This window comes from Eptatretus burgeri, chromosome 16, assembly GCF_056783735.1.
Source record: "Eptatretus burgeri isolate ZD-2024b chromosome 16, Ebu_testis_v1, whole genome shotgun sequence".
Classification (NCBI taxonomy): domain Eukaryota; kingdom Metazoa; phylum Chordata; class Myxini; order Myxiniformes; family Myxinidae; genus Eptatretus; species Eptatretus burgeri.
The window spans coordinates 26,484,186-26,510,619 of NC_140976.1; the positions used below are offsets into that span (position 1 = coordinate 26,484,186).

At 44.6% G+C, this 26,434-nt stretch overlaps 1 protein-coding gene and 1 pseudogene across 1 annotated transcript in view; both read left to right on the forward strand.

The window, feature by feature from the left end:
- The window catches only part of SPNS1 (SPNS lysolipid transporter 1, lysophospholipid), a 64,917-nt gene that overhangs the window by 14,888 nt on the left and 23,595 nt on the right, over positions 1-26,434 (forward strand). The window contains exons 6-7 of the mRNA XM_085859112.1: positions 9,923-10,065; positions 21,269-21,421. Coding sequence (XP_085715238.1) covers positions 9,923-10,065; positions 21,269-21,421 — 296 coding nt within the window. The remainder of the gene's footprint in view (positions 1-9,922; positions 10,066-21,268; positions 21,422-26,434) is intronic.
- Positions 3,099-6,175, forward strand: LOC147010749 (uncharacterized; annotated as a pseudogene).

Consider the following 26,434-nt stretch of genomic DNA (forward strand, 5'->3'; position numbering starts at 1 on the left):
AATACCAACAATGGCTAAATACTTCAAGATTTTAGACCCCAGACAACATCCAGAAACTCCTTTAACATCTGAATCATCATCATCACCAATAGATTGGACAAAATGCATTTTGTGTCAAGAGATATCAAAAGAACCACTGTGATGCCCAGCTGATTCAAAGAGGACTGATATTGACATTGGTACACTTTATGATAATCTTGCAGGTAATTTGATAAGATTCAAAGAGCTTCAGAGTCTTTCAGATAATATAAACTTATCAAGGTTAGACAATGGAACAGGAGTTGCTTCAACTCTAAAGTCGAATGCAGCTAAATGGCACAAAAAATGCAAGGATAAGTACAATACCAAACTTCAACGGGTAGAAAACAGGAAAAGAGATGAGTGTGAAACCAACAGTGACTCTCCAAAAAAGAAAGTCACTCGCTACAGCAGTGGTGGTGCAGCCAGAACATCGCAAGACACTTGCTTCTTTTGTGGTGAAAAATCAGATAAACTCCATAAGGCATCGACGGAGAAACTCGACAGAAATTTTCGGCGATGTGCAGAAATTGTGCGAGACCATATGTTAGTTGCCAAATTGAGCGCTGGAGATATGATGTCCCAAGATGCAATGTACCACAGCAATTGCTTAAAAACACTCTACAAGAAAGCAGTCAGTGAATTGCTCTGACAGTGGAGAAAGTTCTTCTGATAAACAACTGCACGGCATTGTCCTGGCAGAGCTGCTTTCGTATATTGAAGACTGTCGTGCAGAAAGCATGGAGAATGACGTAGCACCGGTGTTCAAACTAGCAGATTTAAATCAGATGTACACTTCAAGACTAAATGACCTGGGAGCAGACACATCTACTCGAGAACACTCGACCAGACTGAAAGAACGAATATTAGCCAACATCCCAGACTTACAAGCCCACAAGCAAGGCAGGAACGTTCTTGCTTTTCAGGATGACATCAGACTGGCACTAAACAGGGCATTTCAAAGTGACTTTGACGAGGAGGCTATCGTGTTGGCAAAGGCAGCTGAAATCGTTCGTAAGGACATTCTGAAGCTTGAAAAGTCTGTATTTATGGGGAAATTCTCCAAGGAGTGTCAGCACCAATCAGTTTCTAAGTCTCTGACGACCCTCGTTGGGATGATAATGGGTGGATCAGACATAGTGCAGCAATCAAGCAATGCCACTGATACCCAGGCGATACTAACTGTCTCGCAGCTTATACGCCAAAATGTCATGATTCGACGTCGTGAAGGATCCACCTATCACTACCACAGTGTGGATCGTGAGACACCCCTGCCTACTTACGTCGGACTCCTCATCCATGCCAGGACAAGAAAATGTGAGTTAATTGACAGAATGTATGACCTTGGGCTCTCCGTATCATATGACAGAGTACTTACCATTTCAAAGGATTTGGGTAATGAAGTTTGTGCAAGATATGAAGCAGAACATGTTTGTCCTGCAAACTTACGCCATGGTCTATTCACCACAAGTGCAGTTGATAACATAGACCACAATCCTACTTCCACGACCGCTCAAGGGGCATATCATGGCACAGGAATATCCCTCTTTCAGCACCCGAACAATGATGTCCATGGAGTAGAGAGAGACACAGAGATCCTCCGGCAAAGTGAGTCTAAAGAGAAGACCTTATCAGAATTGCCAGAGGAATACACCAGCATACCACCGGCTTCCCTACATACAAAAGAACCAACAGTACCAGAAGTTTCGGTTCTCCCGCCTGCTTCATATGAAGGAATGTATGCAACACTGCAGGACAATGCCAGGTGAGTTCAATATGTTCTAGTGGTAGGACCTCGCTTATTGTGCATCTGCCAACACTTGTATTTATTTATATTTCGAATACTATTAGATTATTGTGAATGTGAACACTGAACTGTCGCACTGTTTGTGCCTATATGCTTATTTCTTGTTGCTTTATAGGTGGCTCATTCATGTGAAAGACATAGTTGAGTCTCATGATAACACTGTTCAAGATATGGAGGTCTCCTGGGCAGCATTTCATGCCAGCAACATAGAAAACGATTCAGCAAACCCAACAGATATCAGCTCGCTGCTTCCACTCTTCGCAGAGAAATCAAATTCTCCTGCTATGATACGTCACGCTATGAATATAATCAAGCAGAATGTTGAATTTCTAAATCCTGGTCAGACTCCTGTCATTGCTTTTGACCAGCCATTGTTTGCACTCGCAAAGCAGATCCAATGGAACTGGCCAACAACTTACGGAGAAGGCAAGATTGTAGTAGTGCTTGGGGGCCTTCATATAGAAATGGCTGCATTCAAAACCATCGGTGACTGGCTAGATGAAAGTGGATGGACCAGTGCTTTAGCAGAGGCTGGTGTAGCTTCTCCAGGCACAGCTGACTCTTTCCTCAAGGCATCCCACTTGAAAAGGACAAGACATGCCCATCAGATTACGTCTAGTAGTCTATCCATCCTGATGCACAGAGCATATGACGAATATGGCAAGAGCTTGGCGGCTGATGAAATGCCACAAGCATTTGAAGCCTGGCGTAACAAGCGTATAGCTGAAAGTCCACAGTTTAATTAATGGTCTACAACAATGGAATTTGAGCTGACTATTTTGAGCTTTGTAAGATCTCTTCGAGAGGGCAACTTCAAGCTCTACATTGACGCTCTGGATCAGCTTATGCCCTGGTTCTTCACCCTTGATCACCTGCACTACAGCCGTTGGCTACCAGTTCATTTGCGTGACATGATTAATCTTGGGAGGATGCACCCTGACGTCGCAGCACAGTTTCAAAGTGGCAACTTTGTCGTAAAGAAGACCCACCGGTCATTTTCTTCCATAGCCATTGATCAAGCTCACGAGAAAAATAATTGTATCGTGAAAGGCGACGGAGGGCTATAGGAGTTACAGAAAACATATCGCAACTAATGCGGTGGATGGTGGCGGGGCCAGAAATGGCATGAGTGATCGGAGAATTTAACGACTCTGTAGAAAGCATCAGGGAGAAACAGAGCAAGGGGCTGGATATCAAACTCCATGAACAAGTGAAGTCTGTGCAGAGCACATTTGCCAAACAAGTGCATTCTCTCTGTCATACAATCGAGGAAATGGCTAACCCATTTAAAGAACAAACCAGTGATCTGTTGGTTCTTGACACAAGAAATATTGTGGGAGATGAAGTAGTGATGATAGTTTGCTACATACAAACGCTTGGAAAGGAGCAGTATGCTACCTTTGTAAAGGAGCGCCTGGGCGACAGATCTAAGTCTCTGTTCAGCCCACTGAAGAGAAACAAACTGCCATTGTTCAGCTGCCCTCAGTCTAAATTGAAGTCCAATGATCAGCAGCAGATTACATCGCTGAAGAAAACATGTGCCCTCTTCTCACAGTTGTATGTGTCCTGTCAAGTCCATGATGGAGACATTGAGGAGTTCTTTTGCCATGAAAATCAATGTTATCCACCATCATTGTCCAAATTTGGAGAGTTGCGGTCAGGGACAAAGGCTGACCTAGTCAAGTGCTTTGAGGAAACTTACCCTACTCCACCGGAACATGTTCCTGAGGTTGATGTCATTCTCCTAGATGGTGCCGCTATCATTAACATGTTGAAACCAGGCCCTGCCAAAATCTTCTATGAATACTCCAAGTGCATTTTCCTGCCCAATATTCAGACCCAGCTTACGAAAGCCAGCAGAGTAGACATTGTCTGGGATGAATATATTCCAAATAGTCTCAAAGCAATGACGAGGAAGAAGCGTGGAACAGGTACACAAAGACGTGTTCAACCAAATAGCAAGATCCCAGGAAACTGGGAAAGATTCCTCAAAGTCAGTGAAAACAAGAAAGAACACTCTGCATTCTTGGGCAACAATCGGTGACAATCCAAACTGAAAAGAAGGTCATCTCTACGTTTGGCAAATCGATATTGCTGAATTCCCCAAGAGAAGACATCAGTCGCCTTTCTCCATGTGCACACGAAGAAGCCGACACTAGGCTACTACTCCATGCAGCAGACGCTGTTGCGAATGGATATCAGAAAGTCATGTTGCGTACTGTGGACACTGACGTGCTTGTCTTGGCAATATCATTGTTCAACCAAACGAACCTGAGTGAAATATGGGTATTATTTGGCACAGGAAAGAATTGCAGACTCATACCAGCACACACCATTGCCCATACCCTAGGTCCAGATAAATCTTTGTCTCTGCTAATGTTCCATGCCTTCACCGGTTGTGATCAGACGTCATTCTTTCTGAACCGAGGAAAGAAAACAGCATGGAACACAATGAAGGTTTTCACAGATGTCGTAGAAGTCTTTGCGACTCTTGGTAGAGTACCTCCTTCAGACGAGACATTGAAAGAACAAATGCAAACAATTGAACAGTTGTTGTCGTCATGTATGACCGGACAAGCTGCTGTAACAGTGTTGACGATGCCCGAAGAGAGTTATTTACTCAAAAGGGGAGATCCATTGAGTTCATTCCACCTACTTCAGCTGCACTGTGTCAACACACAAAGCGGGCAGCATATCAGGCAGGGCACTGCTGGGGGCAGGCATTACTGCGAGATCCAGAGTTACCGGATCCCGCTGACTGGGGATGGTTTAAAGGGGCCTCACAGTTGTGGGAACCTCTGTGGACAACCCTGCCTGAAGCATCCAAATCGTGCAAAGAACTTCTTAAGTGCGGCTGCAAAGTGGAACTTGGATGCCTGCGCCAGTGCAAGTGTGTGAAGGCAGAGATGGCATGTACAACATATTGCAAGTGTCACGGAGACTGTGAGCGTCAATAACATGATGAAGCAATATTCAGCATCATTTTGTGCCGAGAGGTAGATTGCTGTTTCTATATATAACTAACAATGGACTGCCAAAAAACCATTGCTGAATCTTGTTTTTATGCGATGACTTAGATCTATTATAGCAAGATGAATGTGCGCCATATTGATAGACGTTTGTCTTTAAAAACAAATCAGAGTAAAGGCCATGCCTACATGTGATAGTAATAAAAAAATTATAATTTGAAGAAAACCTGACTTCATTAAGGATACATTAGCTTTTCCAGTTATCCACTTAACAGTTGGGGAGATCCACCTCTCGAGAAATGGAGGTTAAAAACGGTTATTTTTGTCCAATTACTTTGTATTTACACATAATAATATTCCAAAACTTAAAGACGCATTGTGTAGATGAAAGCTACATGTCATAAGAACGTTTTGCCAACTGCAGAACTAATGTGCTTTATTATAGGAAGGGAGAGTTTGTATTCCCCTTTTATTATGCAAATGAGATTGGCAACAATTTGGTTTAACGATGTAATTTGGTTTAAATATATGAGGAAATATGCGACTCAAAGCGTGGATGTTATTCAGCAAAAACGACCCTTTTTACCTCCTTTTCAGAGAGGTAGATCTCCTCAACTGCTGCAGCATGGTGGCCATCTTGGATGTATGCGCCATTTTTTAAATTGTTGTATTGTTGAAATATGCAAACATCAGTAAAGAAACTAACTATCCAATATCACGGTTAAAGAGCATGAAAAATATGAAATTAGTGTATTTGAATATTACAAACAAGTCAGAAAGCAGTTTTTTACTCAGTGGTGGCCATTTTGAATTTGGCGGCCATCTTGGAAAGAAACTGAAATGGCCCCATATCTAGAAATGTTCAGCACATTAAAAGCTACATCTGTGCCAATTTTCGTGCTTATCACCCAAAATGCACAATTGGTCTGTTATGTGGCACCATTCTGCAGCACTATAATGCCAAATGGCTCAACAACTCCAATTGTAGCTGCTCAAGTAGAACTCATTTTCTGAGTCATTCAAGAAGTCCTCAAACAAGTTTATACTCTCATCATGAGCTTTGGTAAGATTGGAATTCTCATTTTGAAGTTCACAAAGGATTTCCTGTAGAAACAAAATATTATTTCCTGTTTATTGATTAACTTCAGCATTCATAAAACATTTACATTATAGCTTGTTTATCAAAATAAGCATAATAAATTCTTACATCTATATTGGCGAGTTTCTCATCAAGTTAATCGATTAGGAGGTGGATGGACATCATAACAGGCTGATGATGGACATAACACTAATAATAGAAACAACTAATTAGAGTCAATGTAAGTATATAAAGATGAAATGTAGTTATACAGCATTAATAATATAAAAATATTTAAAGGAAGCAGGACATATATATATATATATATATATATATATATATATATATATATATATATATATATATATATATATATATATATATATATATATATATATATATATATATATATATATATATATATATATATATATATGTCCATGGAAATTCAAAATCATCCCCCTCCATCCAAGGTTAGCTAAGAACTCTTCTTCAGACAAGTCCTTAAATAGGTTTATAATATCTTCCTGATCTTTGATGAGAAACGCGTAATAATTTTATACTTCAGGAGCATAAGACCCGGAGGGGGTTCAAAATTTTGGAAATCAAATTACAATCAAACTTTGGGTGAAATAAAATTGCAATTAAATTATGGGATAAATGTTGTCCATATAGGGTTAAGAAAAAAAAGTGCATACCTGTCTGTCAAATGTAACTTCAAGTAGTCCTTCCCTGTGCAATAGTTTGAATAAAGGACCTCATCAGGGAGTTCTTTCAGAGGCTTTTTTTTTGGATACTATCTACTTCAAACTTACCTTCCCTTTCCATGAGCAGAGAAACTCTCGAAGCAGGTGATGAAGATCTATTGCATGTCTGCCCCAAACTTGCCTTTTCCCTGAGACTCATTTAGAGTCTATTACTGTCCCAAACTCCCTGAGATAATTCCAAGGACACACAGGTAACCATGAATCGATGATTAATGCCACTTGCCGCACAGCAGCCGAACTACCACACAGCAAATGACTCAAAGAAGTCAATCATTTATCTGAAAGGTGAACACAACTTCAGGCAGGTGTAGAGAAGTTTATTGGGTGGAGGGCATTAAAGATCTTTTCATACTCTCTTAGAGTATTCCACTTTTACAGCTCAAAAGGTTAGCTGTGAATAAAGATCTCCATAGCTGCTCTTTCCGAGTGTTTGACTTTGTATATTACTAGTGTGCTGGTTATGATGATGGCGTTTAAACCACAACAAACGAAATCTCACTCGCATTTAAATCACAATGAGGTGTTGTAAATGAAGTCCGGTTGGTAATTAAATGCTCCGTTGGCTCTCTCGAGGTTGGTGAAGAAGAAGGGTCCCTTGGCATTGAGCCGCCGCGGTTTTGAAACGGTGTCGACGATGGTAAGCAGGAGAGTAGAGTCGTTGGTTTTTGTCGCGGTGGTTCACCAAACAAACAAAATCCACTTTGCTCCAATTGTCTTGATGACGCTGAACAAAAGTCACAATTAAATACTGACATCTTGATTGGTTCATGAATAAGAAATTGCTTGTAAAGAAAAGCACGCGAGGTTCTAACGTGTCGTGATGACGAGCTCCAGTGAAGTAAACCTTGCAGTCCTCTACGCCTATTGGCTCTCTGGAAAAACCACTGATTGGCTGCTAGTGTTCACGCATTTGCTTTATTTTATAAAATAAAAATACCCCCGAGCAGGAGTGCCGGTCATCTCTGCCAGAGGTCGACAGAAGCAAAATCAAATGAGGGGCATCTATAGTCGAAAGGTGAATTTCAGGTCGAATTCGCTTTATTTCAGTGTCGATCAAGTCGTATCTCGGCCACAGAGTAGAGGAGCGCGACGACGTCAGCGTGCACACGCAAAACCTTTACGTGACTCAACGACTCGTCTGTTCTCACGCGTGGTGTCACGTGACGAACCGTGACGCGGCGGACGAAATATTTTTTATACAATCATAAAACGTCTCTTTTGCACCGGAATTTTTACAGAAACCTGTAAAGCGTGTTCTAAAACCCTCAAAAATGTAAACATTAATCTCCCAGACCCCAGCAGTAAGCATTCCCTCGAGGAGACAATTCTAGGCTTCATCCCGTGCCTGCCAGAATCCGCGGCATCTCGGCACCCACACCCACCCACCCAACGCATTCGATGCATTTCCCTCATTAAAGGTGAATTTCAGGTCGAATTCACTTTATTTCAGTGTCGATTAACCTTATGCAGTGCGAAAGGTAGAAGCATAATTTAATTAGAAGTTAAAATCAGCGCGGGAGACCGTGTTGAGGTCTCCGGCGCACCACGAGGCAGATAAAAACTATAAAATCGGAACGAGAGCAAATTTCAAAAAAATGGCTCGTGTTGTTCTAGATAATAGTCCATAGTATCTGAATCACTAATAACATTTGATCTCTCTTGATAAATGAGGGAGGAGATACGATTTGAAATCGACGATTTTCGCAACTTTGACAGCCTCGTGACGTTGACCTTGACCTTGGACGAGCTTGAAAGTTATATCGTTGTGCATGTCTCATCGACCTCTATCCATTCCACTATTGGTTATTTGTCTCCACTCGGTTTGATTGTGGATGGACAGAGGGACGTACGGACGGACGGGCGGACAGACTTCGAGACTTATTATTAGGTCATCTCTACTGAGATGTAGAGATGACCTAAAAATTAATGAGTCACTACACGAGCAGAGCTAGCCAGCGTTGCCTGGGCTGTTCTTATGTAGTTGGCATTTTGAAGAAATCTAATTTTTTTTGGGGGGGGGGTGGGGACCTAAAACACTTCCCTACAACCACTAATGAATGAGTTGGGGATCATTTAATATTACCCTTCACTACAAAGTCTTCGGTACTATAGAGTAATAAAAAAAAATTAAAATTTAACTTTTGTTTCAAAAAACTCTTTTTGCCTAAAATACTCGCCAGCACTTACTGATGAACCTCTGAAAGTTTTATGAAGATCTGTTTGGCCATCTCTGAGAAAAATGGTGACAGACAGACAGACAGACAAACATCTCGCTTGTGGTATAGATAAGTCGGTAATCATTTTCATTACTTTATTTTTCTTACTTTGTAATGACAGGTGCCTTTGCAAAAGCCTCGTCAACACTAATGTCCCGTGCGAATGCAAAAATGATGGAGGGATAAGTAAGTTGATTACAGCTTGTTGATGTTGTTGAAAAAGTGAAGGAATTTTGACGTTTTCTTTGTGTGTACATACCACAAGGTAGAGCAGCCTGATGCTTTGGATAACCTCTGGGGATGTAGCTATAATACTGATGTAGTGCTCATCCTTGGATTCAGCAACGTAGTGGCTGACTCTTTTTAAAAGTGAGCTTGGGGATGAGCAGTTACTCTTATTATAGTGGGAAGCAATATTGAGTGGTCTCTTTTTTATTTTTTTAATTCTTTTTAGCCTCCTTTTTCTTTAGATTTGTGAAAATGAAGTTTTTGAGATGCATGTTCATAAAATTGCATTAACGAATAAGGGTTTCAAATTTGAAAGTTGTTAAAACTAGTCTCAAACACTTTGTTCAAACAATTATACAGTAATTTTTAAGTTCAGCATTACAACATTAATAATAAGTAACGGCTTTCAAAAGATGTTGTTATTATTCATTATTGACAAGAAATCTCGGAGGTGGTGTGCTCGCCTTTTAGCCGTCTCATTCTGGTGTGATAGGACCTGACTATAAACTGTCGGTCTGGTGCACTGTAAGCAAGGCGCTGCATCATGAAGTCTGCCTTTCATGGGGTGTGGGGAGGGAGGGAGGCATTAAGCTACCTGTTTCATTTGCTATCATTTGGCTGGTGGCTGTTGAATACCACACAGTCCCTTTGTAAAAGAGTACTTCATTGTGTGCTGGTATCATAAACAAATTACGGTCATAGCTATCTGCACAGTTGTGGCAAAACATACAAAATCCTCAGCCATTGAAAGGATGGAAAAAAATACACTGAGGCCACATCATCGACGGATAATGTATAGTAGACACTTTATCACTATGATTGTTTTTCATTGTCCCCAGATTACACCAGCACTTGGGTTCCTCGCTGTGATTCTCATCGGTGCCATCGTTCCAGAGCCGCGGCGCGGTGCTGCAGAAAGGGACCAAGACTCAAACCTCGTGCGAACAAGTTGGTCTACGGACATAAAGTGTCTACTACACAAGTACTTTCTTCTGCATCTTGTGAAGGATATCGCTTGATAGTCACCTCTACTTCATGAACCAGAGTTTAGACAAATTACCTCCTTTACCCATAGATATTGTACTTTGGGGGGGGGGCACACACTAACAACAGGGTTGAGGGGCAAAATAAAGAGACACTTGGGGAATAATGAATGTGGGGGAGATTGGGGGCTAGGGGAGGACACAGGGGGTGAACACGATGAAAACAACCGTAAACTCTCAGGAAGGAAAAACTGGAAACTTGGAAAGAGGTTGGCTTGGGAAGGGTTAATTGGGATAGAAAACATCATGATTGTGGATGGAGGATGATCTGAGATCGTGGTGAACAACTGTTTTGAAGACTTGGAGGGAAGAATGAGATTGAAGAGGGTGAGGAAGTTGTTTCTACAGGTGTGGGGAAAAAGGAACAAATGAGTGGATGTGAGCAGTAATTCTGGATTTTGGGAGTTTCAGTAGAAGGTGGTGTGGCTGGCAGACTATGTGCACCCTGCAGAAACCTGGGGAGGTTGGAGTGGGAGGCAATGTGGGGGGCGATAGAGGACAGAAATGGCAGAGGATGCAAGATCAGAAATGAGGCAGTAGAAGGCAGAGAGACCACCGAAGTGAGAGGCCAAGAGTCGGCTTCATCACAGGAGATTTCATTGATCTTGGAGGCCTTGATTTCTATGGCGTCAAGTTGAGCAAGATGTGTGGCAGGGGAGCCAGCCAATAGGGGAGAGCAGTACTCTATCAAGCTGCAGATGAAGACCTTGGAGGTGAATAAGGGTTAAGGTGTGGCAGGGAAAGACTGCATGACATAGGATGCCCAAATAATTGACTGTCTTTGGAGGCCTCCTTAGAAATATGGTTTGCCTAAAAAAAATCCTGGCTAATCGTGAGGCCCACGAGTTTGAATGACTGAACCTTTTCAAGAGGATTGTAAAGAAAGTACATGGGAGGGTTTGCCAAGCATTTCTTTTCGCAAGATACAGTGACAGTGTGAGATTTATCAGGATTGAAAGACGTAGTCCAAGTGTTTGACCATCTTGTGATTTTATCAACGTTTGAAGAGAGGGAAGAGGCTGCAGCCTGCCTGTCTGAAGTAATGAGGGATGTCACAGCAGAGGGTGGAGTCATCATCAAATAGATAAAGAGGATTTTTTCAGAGAGATCATTGATGAAGATCAGGAATAGGACTGGGCCCAGAACACTGCCTTGGGGCACTCCAGCCTTGCCAGTGAGAGGAGATGAAAGGATTCCATTGAGAGCTCTGAGAGTAGAGGAAGTCAGTAAGGATGTGCAGCTATGTGCAGAATGCCTTGGATGCCATAGGCAGAGAGTTTTGGAGAGCAAGTTGGAGTTCCAGAATGTATCAAATTCTTGAGATATGTCAGAGAGACAGCCCTGATCTCATCTTTGACATTGAGGGCCTCCATCCATTGTTGGAGAGCAGAAGCAGCATGTCCAATGTAGAGTGACCCAGTCTGAATCAGAATTGATCTGAGATCAGGTCTTTAGTGAAAAAGGAGGATCTTGTGGTGACTGTGATGATGCATTCCATGACCTTGATTGAAAGGAAGCTGATAGGTCTGTAGTTAAGAGGATCTGTTTTTGCACCTTGTTTATGTAAAGGCCCGGTCACACCTGGACGTTTTAGCCAGCGATGGCAACGTATTAAAATGTATGTAAAACGCTGGCTTACGTTGAACTTTTGATGTTTTTTTTTTAAAGATTCGGACGTATTCATAGCGACTTGGTCTTATGTATAACGCATTGGTAACGGACACAGAACGTTTCGTTGTGTTATAGATAACTTATACCAACGGATGCTGAACCTGTTGTCGGCCTACACAACCGATGCCCAACGATAGTCTAACTTAGGCATAGCGCGTTGCACGCATCGCTGACGATGTCGTGACGTAGCCTATTAAAAGGCTGACGCACAACGATTCGAATCATAACTGCCGTAGAAATGGAAGTGTCAACATCGCGGTCACACCTTGGCGATCTTGCCAGCGTATGCCGACCTAAGAAAAATGTGTCTAAAACGTTGGGGCACGTCAAATACGGTATGAGTAAGTTTGGTATACGTGAGTAGAACGCTAAAGTACGCTATCATACGTCGTAGTAAGTAGAGTACGTCAAGAAATTTTAAACATGTTCAAAATTTTACGACGTACTCGGCGTATGACACACGTTCCGCATGCGATGGGGATAAGTTTTACACACGATATGTGGACGCTTACACACGTCCACAAAGGCTACTTATAAGCTGCTCATAAGTCGAAACACGTCGCGGTAATGTCTTTTTTACGCGAAACTTATTTCTAACTTATGTTTGACGTGCTTTGAACCAATTCTTTACGTAGTCCCAACACATATCGACGTATGTAGACGTATTCCAATGACGTCTTCCGGTCGACAAAAAAAAAAAATTAACGTGTTTCTAGCGTACAACTGCCATATAAAGACGTGTTCCCAGCGGTTTTGGGAATTGGTATATAAAAATGCTGCTCATAGAAGGGGAACCCAACAGTGTTTTCGAGTCCTTTTTGAGTCGATGTCCATGTCATCAGTATCAGTATCAGTATTAGTATTAGTAGTAGTTTGTTCATGTTGGCAGTAGTAGGTGAGTGTGAGGGGGAGGGTGTGGGTTATGATGGATCGTCCTTGCGTCCGCGTGTCCACGGGTAGGAGACATCTTTTCACCATTGTTCGAAGTTCTTCGCGGCTAATTTTTTATGGGGCTTTTTCAACAATGAGCTATAGCTTGTTTTTACGATTTAGGTCTATTCATAACGGGTTGGACAAATTACACAATGAACTAATAATGTGCATAGAGCGCTTTGATTACTTATAGATACGATATACCAACGAATAATTATCGTGAAGCCGGCGTTCACAAACTATGCCCAACGATAGCCTAACTTATCCATATCGTGCGGCAGTTTATCTTTGCCGGTGACGTAGGGTTTGCTATTCATAGGCTGCCACTCAACGATTTAAATGGCTGCATCTCCACTATTGAAAGTAGACGCTTGAGCTCAACAATTGGATTTTTTTACACTCAACGACTTTTAAACGGTACCACTCAGCTATTTTCATTGTTTACAATGAACGATTTAAATTGCTGTCATTCGCCTTTGTTTTTTAACGCTGGCGCTCGGAAATTTTAATCGTTTCTATTGAACGTGCTAAATCGCTCAAACCCCACTATTGAAAGTAGACGCTTGCGCTCAACAATTGGATTTTTTTTACACTCAACAACTTTTAAACGGTACCACTCAGCTATTTTCATTGTTTACAATGAACGATTTAAATTGCTGTCACTCGCCTTTGTTTTTTGACGCTGGGGTTTGGAAATTTGAAGCGTTTCTTCTGAACGTGTTAAAACGCTCAAACTCGACTATTTTAAATAGACGCTGCTGATGGACAATTGGAATCATAGCCAAGCTAGACATCGAAGTGTGAACATCCTCGTCATGCCGAAGAAAAGTTTGAAGAATGCTGCAAATAAGTGTCCTGGCCGTGGCCGTGGACGCTGACGCAAGGACGATCCATTATACCGACGTCTTTCAGCCTATGAGTAACTTAAAAGTAACGTCTGTCGATGTGTGGCAACAATCGCGTAACGTGCCAACAACACGTTAATCATAGGTTAGAAATAAGTTTCGGGTACGCTAAACATTACCTCGGCGTGTCTCAACTTATGATTAACTTACAAGTAGCATGTGTTGACGTCTGTCAACGATCGCAGACCGTGCATACAACTTGCGGCCAGCGTAGCGGAACGTGTGAGTCATACGCCGGCATACGTCGTGAAATTTCAAGCATGAAAAAATTTGAGGACAACCAAAAAGTACAACGTTTAAAGCCAGCGTACAACGACGTATGGCAGTGTTTTTCAGCGTGCTCTCAATGTTATCAAAACTTACCCATAACGTATTCAACGTGTGCCAGCGTTTTAGAAAAAAAAATTAAAAATCGGCATACGTTGGCTAAAACGTCAAGGTGTGACCGGGCCTTAAGGCAGTGATGTTAGCTGACTTCCAAGAAGACGGAATATGACCTTGAGGAAATGATAGGGTGGCCAGAGCAGAAAGAGGTTGTGTAACAGCAGCAGAGCGTGATTTTAGGACATGTGAGCTGATGCCGTTTCGACCAGTTGCAGAATCAGAGTCGAGGGTTGCCAGAAACTTGTCCACCTTCTCAGGTGTAAAAGCCACAGAGTCCAGGAGCAGTTGGGTATGACTGGGTGGGGTAGGTACAGGGAACGAGGGGTTGGGGACACAATATCTGAAAGTAAACAGAATTGAGGCATTCAGCCTTCTCCCGAGTAGTGTCGGCTGTTGTGCCATTTTAAGTGAGGAGAAGGATGGAGGGGGAGCATACACCAGAGATGTTTTTTCTGGCTCTCCCGAGGGTGGACATACATGTGTTGCAGTTTTTGTGGAATGATCTGAGGTTGTCTTTGTTCGGATTTGCCTTCCAGAAAGAGACTGCGAGGTTTTTAAAGGCAATTACCTCACCGAGAGATTCAGTGTAGCATGAGAGAGAGAGAGAGAGAGAGACAGACAGACAGACAGACAGACAGACAGACAGACAGACAGACAGACAGACAGACAGACAGACAGACAGAGACACACAGAGAGAGAGAGACAGAGAGAGAGAGAGAGAGAGAGAGAGAGAGACAGAGAGAGAGAGTAAGACAGACAGACAGACAGACAGACAGACAGACAGACAGACAGAACAGACAGAGAGAGACAGAGAGAGAGAGAGAGAGAGAGAGAGAGAGACAGAGAGAGAGAGAGAGAGAGAGAGAGACAGAGAGAGAGAGAGAGAGAGACAGACAGACAGACAGACAGACAGACAGACAGACAGACAGACAGACAGACAGACAGACAGACAGACAGACAGACAGACACAGAGACAGAGACAGAGACAGAGACAGAGACAGAGACATTCTGTGGAAGAATTCCCAGGCTGAATTAATATCGGGGTGGTATGTACTATGGAAAACCAGTCATGAAGAGTGATGGCTGCTTGCAGTCCCTGCCAATCTGCCTGAGTGAACTGCCAGACTGACCTGCATTGATGCAGCTCTCTGAGAATAGCCGGAGAGATGTTGACTGTCATAAGCACATGATCAGATCTATTAATTGGAGCAGAGGAAGAGCAGGAGATATTAGCAGGGAAGTTTGTCATTACCAAGTCCAGAAGGGAGGATTTTCCATTTGGAGAAATCTAGATTGGAAGTTGACAGATTGAGTCAGTCCCATGGAGTCACAGAAGTTCTTTGCCGAAGTGCCATGGCTGGTGCGAGAGGTACCAACACCCAGCAAATTTGCATGGTGACATTTGAAATCACCGCATATGAGGAAGAGAGAGTTGGGATGAGTGATTAAAGGTTGGTCCGTGTTTACTGAGAGGGAGATGTAAATGGAGTTGTCACTGTTTGGAGGACAGTTCAACACACAGTCAAACAAGAAGTGGGAGTGGAGGGGAAGTCACAGGCAAAGGTACTCCTGGATGTTTGGAGCTGTAAGAGCAGTACACGGACAGTGAGAAATTGAGTTATTGATGTAAAGTGCAACTCTGTTGCCAGGATGGGGTTCAGGCCTATCAAACCAGAGGAGACTAGAGACAGGGAGAGACACGAAGGATTCAAGGACGTCCTGTGGGATGAAGGATGAACGGTTTATCAGTAACCTTAGATTGAGAGATTTGTCTGATTGGAGCGAAGGCCTCGGATGTTTGAGGTCCACACTTTTAGGGACAGGGGAAGAGGTACTGTTGGCAGGGCCTTGGAATGTGGAAAGGGGATGGGGGAGCTTGGGGAGGGGGTGGGGCATGGAAGCTGGGAGGGTGCGATTTGGAGGGGGAGGGGGGCTGGAGTGTAGGGGTGAGGAATGGATTAGGTTTGGGAAGGAAACCTTTTGAAGAAGAAGCATATCTCCTGATGATGAAGAAGACAAACACAGGTATTCCTGATTGAGGAGAAATAAGGAAAGTGAAGCATTTTAAAACGTTATTAAATGCTTTTAAAGTAAGAAGCTATGAATTAAATCAAGATTCAATTTGGAGGTATTGTGAAAAGGAAGGGATAAAGAAAGAATGAATGAAAGAAGGAAGGAAATACAGGCTGAATGAGTTTGTGATTTTGTTTTTTTGTTAAGAGTGTGAAAACAGTAAGTTTTATGAAAAAAAAAATCAAGATCAAGTTTAAAGGACAGCACTTGGGAGAATGATGGCAGAATGAGGCACACTGCGTCAGAGCGGAGATATAATTTGCAGGCTGACGAGCTGAGGTCTGGGCAAGTATGCCAGGTCAGGTGAGGTATGGGAGCATGCACCGGAGCAGCGTGTCGCTGCGTCCACTTTCCGCCGATACTCCAGGGGCCTTTGTCTGGCCATCCCCCAGGCAGATGCCTGGCTCATTCCCATCTCATTGAGATGCCGATCAACCTGCCGCAACCACGAGGCACGTGGTCGGCCCATTGGTCTCCTCCACTCACGAGGCTCCCTCGCTGAGAGAATCTGCTTAACAGGATCAGTGTCAGGAAAACGAGCCACATGTCCATACAGCCGCAGCTGATGCTCAGGGACTATGCAGGCAACAAATCTCATTTGAGTCTCTCTCAGTAACCGCTCGTTGGACACAATGTCCGACTAGTGATAGCCAAGGATTCTCCGAAGAGACCTGGTACTGAAGGAGTTAAGTCTCCATCTCAGATCCCTGGTCAGAGTCCAGGTCTCACATCCGTATAGCAAGACTGGAAGCACCAAGGACCTGAAGACTCGGACTTTCGTCCTCCCGCACAGGTACCGGCAGCGCCACACCCCCATGATCCAGTGAATCCTTGACTCTCCAGGCCCGACCCAGACGACTATTGACCTCTGACTCACAGCCAGCAGAGACATGAATATCACTGCCAAGGTAAGTGAATCTCTCTGTGACTTCAACATCCTCACAAACAGGTACAGACAAGATAGCAACATCCAAGATGTCATTGAAAGCCTGGATCTTAGTTTTGACCCAGGAAACCCGTAATCCCAGCGGTTCCGACTCCTCATTCAGCACCTCGAGGGCTCCCAAAAGGATATCTAGAGTCTCCACAAAGATGGCTGCATCATCTGCGAAATCAAGGTCAGAGATCTTGACATTCCCAAACGATGCACCGCACCTTGATCTCTCCAACATCCTCCCCAGAATCCAGTCCATGCAAGCGCTAAAAGTGTGGGGGCCAGTACACACCCCTGATGAACTCCAGTAACAACTGGAAATAAGTCGGAGATGGTATCATCACATCTCACAGCACTTTCAGTACCAGAGGAAAGTTCAGATATCAGATTGATCCGTTTCCGTGGCATCCCATGAAGACCAAGAATCCTCCAGAGGGCCTTCACTTCAAACTCTGTTAAGAGCCCACCACCCTCTGCTCCAACTGCTGTACACCGAGGGACACGCTTGGATGAACGCAATGCACAAATTCCCTTGCAAGCAGGACGAGAATCACTTGACCACAGGTGATGCTCTACCCCCTCACAGATTCCTCGCACATAGGCCTCCTTGTCCACCCTCAGCGCACTTACAGTTTTATGCCTCAATGTCCTGGACAGCTCAGCTCTGCCATTAAGCTGGGCCCTGTGACTCTGGTCAATGGCATCCAGTGTCCCTTGAGAGACAAAATTCTTCTTCGCCCAATAGTGAGTTCCAAGACATCCACCGGCAACATCAAGAATGGTGGTCTTGAAGGCACTCTACAACTCTTCAGGATTCCGCAACGCACACAGACCCTCCAAATCTCCACTCAGCTTGTTCGCAAACTCCTTAGCTACCCTCTCTTCCTTGAGCTTGCCTACATCCAACCTAGTCTGGGATGCTATCATTCTCCTGGATTTAAGGTGCAACTTCAGAGTTGCCACAACAAGCCGGTGGTCATTATTGAGGAACTGAGCACTCCGGTAGACCCTGCAGTTCTGGATCATCCTCCAGCGACCATCAACGAGGGCATAGCCAATCTCCTTTGCCACACCGCCAGCATTGGAATACCAAGTCCAGCGATGAGCTTGTGGGCGCTGAAACCATGAGCCGGCCACTCTAAGTCCATGACTTCTTGCAAAGTCAAGGAACTTAGTGCTATTCTGGTTGACAGTTCCAGACCCACGGGGACTAACTAATGTCTCATAACCATCCCTATCAGTTCCAGTCGATGCATTGAAATCCCCCAAGACTAGAAGAGTATCTTGTCTGGGGCACTGATCAACCACAGACTCGAGCGTGGCAGAGAATGCGTCCTTCACGGTGATATCACTCACCTCAGTCGGAGCATACACAGAGACAAAGGAAATAACACCCAAGGAGTGACGAATCCTTAGTCTCATAATACACTCATTGACCGGTGTTACCTCAATTATCATTGGAGTCAGCTTATTGGACACAGCTACAGCAACTCCTTGGGCATGGTAACCATCAGAGCGACCAGACCAATAGTCGGTGTAACCACCCACCATGATTTCGCCACTATCCGAACTCTGCTGGTGCTGCAATACCGATGTCCAAATGCTTGAGCTTGGATGATAACAGAGACGGGTGATCGTCCTCTCTTTGGGATAGGACATTCCAGGCACCCACCCGAAGGGACCGCCTCAGGTTAACCCAAGGAGACCGCCGTCTGGTGGACGACACCTCAGCACCACCCCGACATACACAACCGCAATCTGAACCAGGAAGGTTACCCTGTGGTTTTCCTCCTATCATAAAGATTGGGGGTCCCGAAGGTTTTTCCCCAATCCCGTCATCCGGTGAGCTGCTCTGTGGAGGGCAGCTGCACACAGCTTCGGCGTCATGGGGGGGCATTCATAGGCCATGCCCCCCCCCAAATGAGTTATTGTGCCCCACCCACAGGCCAAGCCTTTGGCGCCAAACTTTGCGTTTTATTTATCAATTTATATTTATCATATTAAAAGTGAAAACCTTTTCACTAAATGAAATGAAATAAAAACAAAAATAAGAAAAGAATAAAACACACCCTGTTGGTCATATTTGCATGAGGTCACATTTGGGGAAGTGGTGTGCTCATTGATCTGGTGCTTGACCTTTGACCTACTGGTTTGATTTGTTGTCATTACGTCAAGAGAAGTGCACGATTAACGTACAATTAGCATTAGCAAGTCAGACGGCGCTTGGCGCCAATATGTTTCAGTGAGAGCAAGCAACTATCAGACTGCACTTCGAACAGAAATGGATACAAGAAAATGTCAACACGGTGCTGCTTCTTCAAGGCCTCCTCCAGCTCCACCAACGGAAGAGGGAGAAAATGCGCCCAGCACGGCCACTCTGCAGAGAAAGAGCGAGCAGCCATGATGCACCTGCTAGCGTAAGCGCTCGCTGTAGAAGACAACCCATAGTCATAGATGACCTCGGGACTGATCTGCCCAACCTGCTGGCCTACGGCGCAGAGATACGAATGGAGGCTGCTGCGCGAGATGACCAAGCCCAATTTTCATTCATTGCCAAGTTGGTGCACACAGTTCTTGCCCTATTGGACCCACCAAACAAGCTTCGACAGAGAGAGGACACTGACTTGATGACAGGTTTAAATATCGTGGCTAGTGCAACCGCTTGTGTATGGAAACTCCGTTGTGACGAGGAGTTTAATAAGGTGTGGGACATGGCCACGGCTGCCAGCGCATCACTGAGACCCGCGATCCCCAAACGGAGACGCAAGGAGAACACGAATATGGATGAGTATGTCGTTATGGGAACTACAGGACACAGGGATGATGAGGAAAAATCAGAACTTCAGACACTGTACTACAACACTATTGATTCAGTGCTTGGAGAGATGGATCACAGATTCAGCGAGCACAACTCACAGTTGGTGAGTGCACTTGTTTCACAGAATCCAGAAGGTGTAAAATTTCTTCATGTAAAGGCTGTGAAACATATTATGGACCTGTCACGATCGCCTATAATTAAGACAGAGTACGAAGTTGCTAAACAGTTTTTCAGCTCACAAAAACAATCACAGCCAATCGAGGGGGATTGGACTGTACAGCACATCCTCTCAAAGTACCACACACATCTGATCGGAATACCCAGTATACTGACTGCTTTCAAACATGCCTTAACATTTGGCGCCTCCACAGCAATGTGCGAGAATTCATTCTCCACTCTGAGAAACGTTTTTTCAGACCACAGACGAGCAATGCTCCGCAAAAGAAAGGCCCAGTTGGTTCAGCTAGCGTTTGAGAGGCACTTAACCCGAAAATGCACAACTGAGTGGAAGGACACCATTCTTAGGAGGTTCAGCACCAACACTCGCCGCCTGCAACTCTTCTAAAGGTAAGCCATGTGTTTAATTCACTTTATGATGCCAGCCTTGGCTTTCATGATTATTACACAAAATGTTGAATGATTTTTAGGTCTGTCTGCATTTATTCAGTAAGAGTGGAGTATAGTCTATTTCAAATGATGTTCTAATGCCGCGCACAGTGCAGTGGGGATGATGATGAAGAGAGGGGAAGAGACGGAATCCTGCCACCAACCTCCTAATAAAAAAGTAACCCAACTGCAGGAGAACGTCCGCAGGCACAGTTGGGCACTAGATATGGATGGCCGTTGGCTCACAAGGAGCTTGCCTGCCCTCTGACAGATTTTATTTTTAATCCTGCTGGGTGTCCATATCATACACCCTCCTCATCAGGAAACCTGGTGGGGGAGATTGTTCAGTCGCCGACATTCCGACAATGAAACCGGTTTGTACAAGTTTACATAATACCTGCAGCAAGTCACAGATCTAATCTGGCCTGACCTGACAAAGTCAGGTCAGGTCAAATTCAATCTCTTAGAGTATGCTGAACACTCACAAACTCACCGAACACAAATTTGACAATATGATACAACAAAGGTACGGTTAAATACGAAAAATTGGATAAAAACGCAGATAGTAATGCAGGGATGAAAAGATGATGGAAAGACACGACTGATCTTGTCTGGAAAACCGAGCTCTCGTGACCTGGGAGGTGGAAATACGTGACTCGATGTCGAACCTGCTCAGACCTGTAAACAGAAGTGAGCATGAAGCATATGTTGTGGTTAAAGTCGGCGCAAGTTGGAGCAAAACTTTTACCCTTGACTTATAAAGTACAGCCAACTTGTAATGCTTCCCTCACAACATTTCCTTCTTTCTCTCCGTGCAGCCCAAGCTTCATGTGGTCTTCATTCGGCTTCACAAGCGTATCCTTTGTAACGGGTGCACTCGCCCTCTGGTCCCCCAAGTTTCTGGTCCTCGGGCAGGTGGTACAAGGCACGCTGCAGCCCTGCAAAAGTTCCAGCTGTGATGGTTATAGCAGGTATTGTCAACCACGGAATGGGAATTTACATTGTGACTGAATTTAGCTTGTGGAAGTTAACTACTCCCCAGTAGGAGGAGGTGCATGACCTTTACTTTGAAGTAAAAACCGCTTTGTACCAGAAAGCAGAATTGTCTGCTTGCATCGCATTTTGACAGTTTTCAGTGATGTCACTGCTGTATGGAGCAAATGGACATTGGATCCGGATTCCATTGCACCTTTACCGAGGCACGCCTGTGCTGCTGATGCAGTGCCTAATGCACTAGCCAGCTATCTTGTGCAGCCTGGAGCTGCTGATTGCATAATTTTCTGGGTCACAGCTGTGCCACTGATGCAGTGCCTTCTGTTGCCAATGCACTGGCACTTATTTTGCCGACCTCGGAAGGATGACAGGCTGAGTCAACCCAACCTGGTGTTAATGCAACGGCCAACAGGGGCTTGAACTCGAGACTCTAAGATGTTAAGCCAGCCACCTTAACCGTTCGGTCAAGACCAGTCTTTGCCCAATGCACATTGGGGCAAGAATGAGGAATTTGGCCAGGATAGCCGCACGGTGTCCTGCTCTTTTGAGCACCGTGGGATTGTTAATGTCAAACATCCAATGCCAGCAGAAGGGACACATGACTGAGCGTCCACCCACTGGCCGGCGTACTCGTTGATGCAATGCACTGCCTACGAAGCATCAGGATAAGTTTATTTTCAGGTTGGGAATTGAACACTGGCGAGACAGCCCAAAAGCGAACGCTCTCTTCTTTTGAACTGTCCAGCCAGCCGAGGGACACACCAGAAAGCTTTGATAAAGGATCGTGCCATCACTCGGTGATCACCGGGTGACACCATCACGAGGTGCGCCATCAGCGCGTGCTAATTTTATGACACTTTTGCTAATCCTCCAGAGTGCCTGTGATGCCATCCCGAGGTTTATTCTCATGACATCACGCAACGTACCGAGTCTTCAGGTGTGATCTCTCATGTGTAGTGCAAGTTCTTAGTTTGGTGAAAAACTTTGCTCCAGATGTAATTTCACAGAGATATCTCTGAAAAGATGCATATGTGCAACATGTTACATCTGATGAATAAGAAATGCAGAGATTTGTTTTGTGAATATATTTCTTGAGAGCAGTTCAAGCAGTTTATTTAAGTTCAAGCTCTGTTGGTGTAAATCTCTGTTCAGATTCTTTGACCACTTGCATTATTTCTTTGACTACACTCCCAAAAATTTGTAGTTTCTTTAAATTTTTCTTTTCGTTGGAGGGCAAAGTTTTTTTTTTGTTTTTTTTTAACCCAAGATATCATAGTGCAGACGTTGAGGCAGCATCCAGACTCCGTGGCATTGTGGATGGAGCTGCTTTGGTTCTGACTCCGGCCGAGTCATACCAAAGACTTTTAAGATGGTCGGTGCTGCTTCCTCGCTTTGGGTTCAGCATTTAGAGGATAGCATGGGCGGTCTGGGACACCTGGTTGCCTGGTCAGAACTAGGTGGGCCAGTCTGCTGGTTGCCCGGTGGGTCACCACCGATCACCTTTTGTGCTTATGAATCATGATTCGACCGACAGAACGAGAGACTATGATACGGGTCGATCGGCCCATCTGGATGGACAGATTTTGAGACCTCAATGATGACGAAGTGAGAAGGTAATATGGTTTGATTTTTCCGCCACACCAAACTAGATGAAGGCTGAACTAATCGACTTCACCGGGAAGTGGTACTCACTGAAAGGTGGTGTGCCGGCCAGTTATAAATTACACCGCCCCCCCCCCCACCCCGTCCTTGTGATGAAGATCAAATGGAACCAGAGCTACTCGCACAGATTGTCATCGAAGAGAAAGAATCTTCACAACTCTTCGATTCATGTAAAGATTGTGCAGTGTGTTGTTTCCTGTTTTTGAAAAGGCACAACATATACTCCAGCACCTATGACGCATCATATACATCAGGGCTTGATATTAACAGGTGTCCGGGTGCTCGGATAACCTAATTTTAGCATGTTGTTGACACTACCAGTTTCACACGTAGCATGTGAGCAGTTTCCCCAAACATCGTTTCCTCAAACCGTCTCAGGAATTCTACATCACAAGATCATCTAACAGCTTTTCATGTTGATGGAGAGTGATATCCTCAACGGCGTATCCACACATTCAATCATTGATCGCCTGTGCGGAAACAGTGAACTCTTCGGCCGTCCTCTGAACTATACGTCACTGAGAATAGACTATTTGACCTTTTGACACAAACTTATTGAATTCTCAGTTTCTGCGAAGCTCGAGCTCAAAGCCTTGGCAGTGTGTTTGTACTTCTTATCGGATATGTGGACAGTTTGCTAAAATCTCTTTTTCCTGCAGCTCTGGGAGGATTCCATTGAAACTTTCTACTCCTCCAACATTTCCATATATTGCCAAGTCGGCATCTGCAGCAAGAAAGTAATCTTTGTCCATGGAATCTTGTTCACAGTACAGTCATTTCCTCTTCACTGCCAGACCACTGTTTCATCTTCGTGAGTCTGTTCTTTTTCATCTGTTTCTGGTTAGGAAGTCGTTGCTTTAACTTTTCATTCATCAACTCATTTTATACGGAACAATCAATCAATCCCTTCTGACAATATCAGTGCTTTTGTTCCTCTCTCTCTCTCTATCGAGTGCAGCCTGTGGCTGCTGGTTGCATCATTGGTTGGGACGCGGCTATGCCGCTGATGCAGTGTCCCTCTTACCAGTGCACTGGTACTCATTTTGCTGACCTCGGAAGGATGACAGGCTGCGTCAACCTCCTGGGGTATTAATTCAGCGGCCTAACGGGGCTTGAACTCAGGACCCTAGGATCCCAAGCCGCCACCCCAACCACTAAGCCAACACCAGGCTTGCTTTTGTTCCTATTATTACAGCATGCTATATGTCCATTATCTGATCGATTCTCATTTGTTTTTGTGCTCTTAGACTAAGGATATCAATCAGGTCATTAAACGATGAATATAATCCATCATCATGAATCGTAATGCTATTTCTTCAGTGATTATTCGGTCTGTTCTTGTTCGTGTTCTTGCTTTTCCACTCCACGGAGTGTCATTCGTACGTGTTCATGTAACGCAGAATGAATTTCCCAACTTGTGTTGAATAATTACTTCGGTTGCAAAATCGCTCAGTTTGAATGGAAATTATGGGTCAGAAATTGCCTGGAATCGCACATTTTGCCTCCAAAATCTCCCCCCCCCTACACACACACACACACACACACACACACACACACACACACACACACACACACACACACACACACACACACACACACACACACACACACACACACACACACACACACACACACCATGACAGTACTCACAGTGTCAGTCCAGGCCAACCATGGCTCTGCGGCCTGTGAGTGTGCGGGTTCCGGACGCCGACCAGGGCCGGTATGTGTATATAAATACAGTATATATATATATATATATATATATATATATATATATATATATATATATATATATATATATATATATATATATATTTCTTCTTCTTCTTCTTCTTCCGGCTGCTCCCGTTAGGGGTCGCCACAGTGGATCATCCATATGATCCGCATAGTGATTTGGCACATGTTTTACGCCGGATACCCTTCCTGACGCAACCCTGGTCGCCTCTTACGACACAGAGATATATATATATATATACATATATATATACATATACATATATATACATATACATATATATATATATATATATATATATATATATATATATATATATATATTGTTATGGCTGTGGAAATTCGCATTACACCATAAAGGGCCCTCAGGTGAGATATCTCCATAGGCACATGTGTAGTTAGCCCAAACCCATTGTATAGAGGGAATTCATGTGATCCATCCGGGCTGTGACACTTTGAGTTAGTCGTTTTTCTTTCTCTATCTTTTATTTCAAATAAACAGCATCTCAACAACCACGCCATCCCAACCACAGCGCCAACCACACTACAACCACGCCACCTCCACCATCTACGCGACCACATCTTCGCCACTCGCCATTCAACAGGCCCCGTGCGGTTACGATCTCCGCGGAGGAACAAACAAAAACCTACAACGATGCTCGGTGGGCTTTTCCCACCTGTTTCTCCCATTTCAGTTCTCCGCGCTCGGTGTGGGGGAGGTGCGATCTGAGCTGGGGGTCAAAGGTGAGAAAAGGTGGGGGGCCTCTTTTTGGGGGAATAATTCTCTGGCCCAGAGCCAAAAACTGACTCCCCCGGCCCCCGCACGGGACGGGGTGGAGGGAGAGCGTGAGGGAACGCCCCTTTTCGGGAACCTTCTCAAAGCAAGGTGGAGCCGAAAACGGGGCGGAGCGAAGGGCGGAGCCCCGCGCTACAAAAGGCGGACAGGACGGACCTTGGACTTCGGTTGGTCAAGAGTTGGTCTTGGGTTGGTCGAGGGTTGGTCTTCGGTTGGTCGAGTTGGTTCCAGAGTGGTTTTCGAGGCTTCCGGTCTGCTGGTCTTGTCGAGGGAAGAGGTCCTGCGCCCGTGGCTTGGCGAGCGGCCCTGTCGCGAAGGCACGGACGGGAGATGCGGCAGCGCCAGCTGTGAGGTGGACCTGCGCGTCCGGACAGGGAGTGCCGGAGAGGGTTCACCGGCCGCGAGAGAGATCACGGCCAGGTGCGACCACGCAGACGGTCATGGGAGGGGGACTCACCAGCCACAAAAAGGGAAGTCGCGACTTCCTTTCTTTTTCCTTTGCTTTTGTGTAAATGTGTGTTGGCGCCGTCCGTCAAGTAGAACTGTTTAAGTGTTGCCGTGTGTACGCGTATTCGGTTTTAACTCTTCCTTTGCTTATTATGTGCATTTTGCTGTATGGCTGTGGATACGTGCTTGTCTGTGTGGTGTGAATAAAAATGCTTGCTTGTTGAACTGTTCACGCTCTACTTCGTCTCTTTTCCTTTTTTATTGACCCTCCATCTTGCATCACGTAAGGGGTTCGTAGTGGGTTCAATATCCCGGTAATTAATCGGAACCGTCAAGGCCGACGATAACACAG